The 5,056-nt window shown below is 53.8% G+C and overlaps 1 protein-coding gene across 1 annotated transcript; it reads right to left on the bottom strand.

The window, feature by feature from the left end:
• Positions 1-602: 602 nt before the first annotated feature.
• Positions 603-4,814, bottom strand: LOC122750194 (T-cell-interacting, activating receptor on myeloid cells protein 1-like). Its single transcript, XM_043996869.1, has 5 exons — positions 4,708-4,814; positions 4,429-4,464; positions 3,933-4,205; positions 2,021-2,323; positions 603-1,044 (listed from the first exon to the last, which is right to left on the bottom strand). Exons 1-5 carry the CDS (start codon positions 4,739-4,741, stop codon positions 911-913), a joined length of 780 nt encoding a protein of 259 aa, XP_043852804.1. The 5' UTR covers positions 4,742-4,814; the 3' UTR covers positions 603-910.
• Between the last annotated feature and the right edge of the window lie 242 nt (positions 4,815-5,056).

The following is a 5,056-nucleotide window of genomic DNA, read 5'->3' as shown; positions in this document are numbered from 1 at the left end:
GGCCGCCCACTGTGCCTTGCCCAGTTTCCTTCCAAGCTATTGTGGGCTTGCTTTGAGGAGCCGAGAGGGAAGAGTTCCTTCCACCGCACTCTGTGGCTGCCCCAGAGGCTGCTCCTTCCTTCCTAGCACACAGAGGCATCTGAGATGGCCAGGACAGGGCTGGAGAGCCCTCCCACTCACCTCTCTGCTTGGCCACAGGGAGCTCCAGCCTGGACGACCAGAGTCTCTCCTGCTGCTTCTTCATCCCTGTAATGCCCACTCACAGTGCTTGTCCCCCAGGGCTGCATCTTTGCCTTTCCCCTGTTCTTGCAGGAACACTATGTCACTGGGTGATTTCAGCAGCTCCCATGAGCTCAAGTATCCCCTCTATTCAGATGATTCTGTGCCTATATACCTAACCTTTCTCTCCTAAAGTATAGTCCCTCATCACCAAGCTCCTTTTGGACATCTTGAACTTGGATGTTCCACAGTCTCAAACACTGCCCAAAACAGAACTCCAGCTTCATGTCAGTGCCTTGGGAAAAGAACCAGCTGACTCGGGGGATATCATGCCATAGCAAGCAGTGAAGATATAGGGACTGAAACATCCTGTAATTCTCCAGAAGACAGCCACATGGGGAATGTTTTCACTTTATTCACCAGGAGGTGTTGGGAAAGCTCTTGTGGTACTGATGAGAACATGGGTAGGGAGTGTGATGGGCTGGGGAGAACCATAGCAGACACCTTGTTAGGGTGCCAGAAGTGAATGGGGCAGAAGGGGCATCTGGAAGAAAGCGGGCTTGGCATCAATCTTCCAGGCTGGCAGAATCATGTCCTCAGAGGCTGGATTACCCAGAGGTGTCTGAGCCGGACTCTGCTTTCCTGCCTGGCTGGCCCCTGTCCTCTGGCTGAGAGTCCCCGGCACTGCTTCTTAGGAGGCTCTGTGGCTGTGCCAAGCGTCAACCAGCAGGACCCCCAGGAGGAAGAGGACCAGCCCTGCCAGGCTGAGGCAGATGATAGTGCCCGTGGTGTAATCTGAGACTGAGGAATTGTCCCTGGTGTGATCTGAGAGTGAGGACAGAGAAAGAGACTGTGAATGACAGGGACCTATCTGAGGATTCCCCCAATGTCCATCCCAGCCCCCAGCAGGGTAGTCAGACTCTATCCTCTGTGTCCACAGTCTGAGAAGCAGAGACCTCAGATCTCTCTCCTCTGGGCTGTCCTTGGACAAACTGCCCTTCCATTTTCCTCTCAATTAATGTCCATCCAGTTTCTGTTTGGAGATTTTCATCCATTAGATGACTCAAAGTATAGAGTATGCAGTTTGGTGTTAGAAAGACCTGAGTTCAAATCTAGGCTCAGGCACTTACTAACTGTGTGATCTTGGGCAGGTCACCCAAGTTTTCCATCTATAAAATGGACAGAATAGTAGCACCTACCTCCCAGGGTTGTTGTGAGAATAAAATGAGACAATAGTTGGTTTTTTTTTTTTTTTTTTTTTTTTGCGGGGCAATGGGGGTTAAGTGACTTTCCCAGGGTCACACAGCTAGTAAGTGTCAAGTGTCTGAGGCTGGATATGAACTCAGGTCCTCTTGACTCCAGGGCCGGTGCTTTATGCACTGTGCCACCTAGCGGCCCCTGAGACAATATTTGTAAAGCCCTTAGCACAATCCTTGGTTCACAGAAAGCATTATATTTGTTGTTGTTCAGCTGTGTCTGACTTTTCATGACCCCATTTGGGGTTTTCTTGGTAAAGTTACTAGAAGGGTTTGCCATTTCCTTCTCCAGCTTATTTTACAGATGAAGAAACAGAGGCCAACGGGGTGAAGTGACTTGCCCAGGGTCACACAGCTAGTAAGTGTCTGAGGCCAGATTTGAAGTCATGAAGATGAGTCTTGCTGACCCCAGGATCAACACTCTATTCACTGTGCTACCAGGCTGCCCAGGCACTATATACACCTTAGCTATTATCACTGTGATCCCCATAGCCCCAAATATGAGGGAAAGGGTAGTAGATGAATTTCCAGGTGTCTCCTCTCACCTGGGTCCCCTTCTATCACCTCCAACTTTAGGGGATTGCTGTGATCTGATGCTCTCTTCTTGCCCTTCTCTAAGTAAATACAGCTGTAGTTCCCAGCATCCTCAGCCTTCACAGATGGGAGAACAAAGTTGGCCACCTTCCCCTCTAGGCTCTGTAAGGGGGTTGGCACCCCAGTCTTCAGCAGAAAGAATGTCAAGTTTTGAATGTTACTCCTTACAATCTCCTTGCACTGGAGGGTGACTGTGTCCCCTATGGCTACCTCTGTGCCTGGTTGTCCTTGTAATGATGGTTTACTGAAGAATCCTGGGAGACAAGAGGGTCAAAGAGTTGGGGTTGGAGTGGGCTGGTTGATTCCCTGTCCCCCAATCCCTTGAGGCAGAGCTGGGAAAGGTGGTGTACTTCGGGGTCTACCCATGGCTCTCCCTCCCTCACACCTCTTCTCACTCAGTGAAACTGTCCCTTCTTTCTGCTGCTCTTTGAACACCCCCCTTGTCTCCCGACTCCTTGCCTTGGCACTGGCTGTGCCCATGCCAGGAGTGTTCTCCCCCCATGGCTCCTGACTCTTTGCCTTGGCACTGGCTGTGCCCATGCCAGGAGTGTTCTCCCCCATCTGCTCCTCCCATGGCTCCCACAGGGAGCCTCTCACAGTCCTCCTTCACTTGTGCCTTCTCGCTGCTTACTTCTCATTTCCATGTTTACTGCTTGTTTGTGCAGTTGTTTGCTTGTCATCTCCCCCATTTGACTGGAAGCTTCTTGAAAGCAGGGACCCCAATTTTGGCTTTCTGTGCACCCCCCAGTGCTTAGCACACAGCAGGTGCTTCAGAAATGCCTTGACTTGACTTGTTCCTCACACATGGCATTTCATCTCCTGCTTTTCTGCTGTCACCTGTGCTCTCCATGCAGTCTCTCTGTTCCTGTCTGTCTCTCTCCTCCTGGTTCTCCTTCTCCTCCTCCTTCTCTCTCTCCCCTCACCCTCCGCTGTCTTCCTCCTCCTCCTCCTGTCTCTCCCTCTCTGTGTGTCTCCCCCAGCTCTGCTGCTTAGAATCAATCCCTTATTTCCTTCAAAGCTCAGCTCAAACACTCAGTCCTATATAATCCCTCCCTGCCAGTTGCTAGTGCCTCTTCCCCTCAAAGTGACATGGATTCACTTTTGAATACATTGTCCATATGCTTGTACATAACTGTCACTGCCCTCTTTAGGCTGTGAGCTCCTGGGAAGACTTTGGGGGAATAGAAAGGTCCCCTGTGCTCTGAAGGGATGAGAGCCATGAGCTGAGTGGCAGCTGATGAAGCTGGACATGGTGCCCGAGGAAGGAGCGAGTCCCTGGCCTGGCCTCTCCCCAGCAGGGGAGTCTCTGGTAGGGGCCGGGTGCCCACCTATGTAGTGTGTGGTAAGAAGCACTGTTTGGGGGCTATGAACTGGCCCCAGTGGCCACTGAGGCCCCCTCCAGGTTTGAGAATCCATGTGTTTGTTCTGTGTCCCCCCCCAGCCCTCATGGGTCTGAAGAAGGGGAGCAGGAACATTAGCCCAAGGGGAGTATTTCCTCAGCCTGAAGCAGGGGCAGCGACGTCCCAAGGAAGAAGAGCTGTCTAGGGAGCAGAGGGACCGGGAAACCAGGGTCTGGAGGTGATGAGGGGACAAAGCCACATCTCAGCGAGGCCCTGGGGCTCAGCCTGGGGGCTCTGGGGCTCAGCCTGGGGGCTCTGAGGTTCAGCCTGGGGGCTCTGCCTCCTCTCCAGGCCAGGAGCATCCAAGGATAAGGGCACCCCAGAGGCCAGGCAGGGTCTCTCCTGCAAACCAGGGTGTGTAGGGCTATGAGGGGAACATGTCACCCCAGAGAGGGCCCTGGGGCTGAGCTATGAGGACAAGCCCCTGCCCACCAGAGCCAGGTGTTCCTGGGCTCCTCCTTACCTGTCACCACCAGCTGCAGTGGGGCACTGAACTCTGACCAGTGGGGCCCCTGCCCGTAGCGGCACTGGTAGATGCCTGCTTCATCAGCATCCTCAATTTTAAGGTGGAACTCAGCCTCCCCACTGGAGAGATTTTTCTGGAGTATGAATCCTTCATCCTTCCAAAGCTGGAAGCTCCTGCTCTCCTGTGGACCCTGGCAATACAAATGTACTTCTGCTCCCCCGGGGACCACAGAACTGGGCACAGCCCTAATGGAGGGTCTGAGGAGTGTCCCTGGAAGGGAATCAGAGGCTGCATTGTGGGAGCCCTGTCATCCTGGGTGTTGTTCCAGCCCTCAACCCTTCATCTCCCAAACAGAGTCACCCCCATCAGCCAGACAAGGAGCCTACAAGGTGCCCCCTCCCTCTCCCCTATGCCCCCAGCATTGGCTGCCTTGGGGTGGTTGTCTGTACTGAGCTGGAAGGTTGGCAGGGGCACTTTGAGGGGAAGAACTCACCACCTGGAGTTGTGATCTTCTGGCTCAGACACAGCCCTGAAGGAGAGGCTCAGGTTACAGGTGATCCTGCTCCCCAGCAGCTGCACCTCTGTATCCCACCCCAGCCCATCCACCTAACTCACTGTGGGTCAAACAAAAGGGAAGGGGCAGGTACCAGTGCTCTGTTCTGTCCAGGCAGCCTCTCCCCTGCCTCAGTGCCCCATATGTCCCATGTAGCCTCCATCCAAGGACCTTCTCAGAATCTTGCCCTCCAGCCCAGCCTAGGGCCCTGGTACTCACCAAGGCACAGCAGAGAGCTGACTGTGGGGGACATGCTGGCCCCTCAGCCCTGATCTAAGATCTCTGGCCAAGGGGTCATGAAGAAAGGAGAAACAGGAAGCAGAGCCGCCTCAAGTCCCTGTGGCCTCCTGCCATCCAATCACAGGATGTGATGACAGCAATTGTCAGTCCCACCCACAACCACAGGGCCCATGGGTCTGTCCAGTGAAATTGGTGAGAGGGGGGCACATGTCTCTTCTGGACACCTGCTCTAGGCTTTCTCTTGAGGCATCCATCCCTCCTCCCCCTCTCCTTAGCCTTGCCTCTCTCATCCTTCCCTCTTTCCTTTTCTTCCCCACTAGAAGCATTC

Source organism: Dromiciops gliroides, chromosome 3 (genome assembly GCF_019393635.1).
Source record: "Dromiciops gliroides isolate mDroGli1 chromosome 3, mDroGli1.pri, whole genome shotgun sequence".
NCBI lineage: Eukaryota > Metazoa > Chordata > Mammalia > Microbiotheria > Microbiotheriidae > Dromiciops > Dromiciops gliroides.
This window is presented reverse-complemented; position numbering and strand designations above follow the sequence as displayed.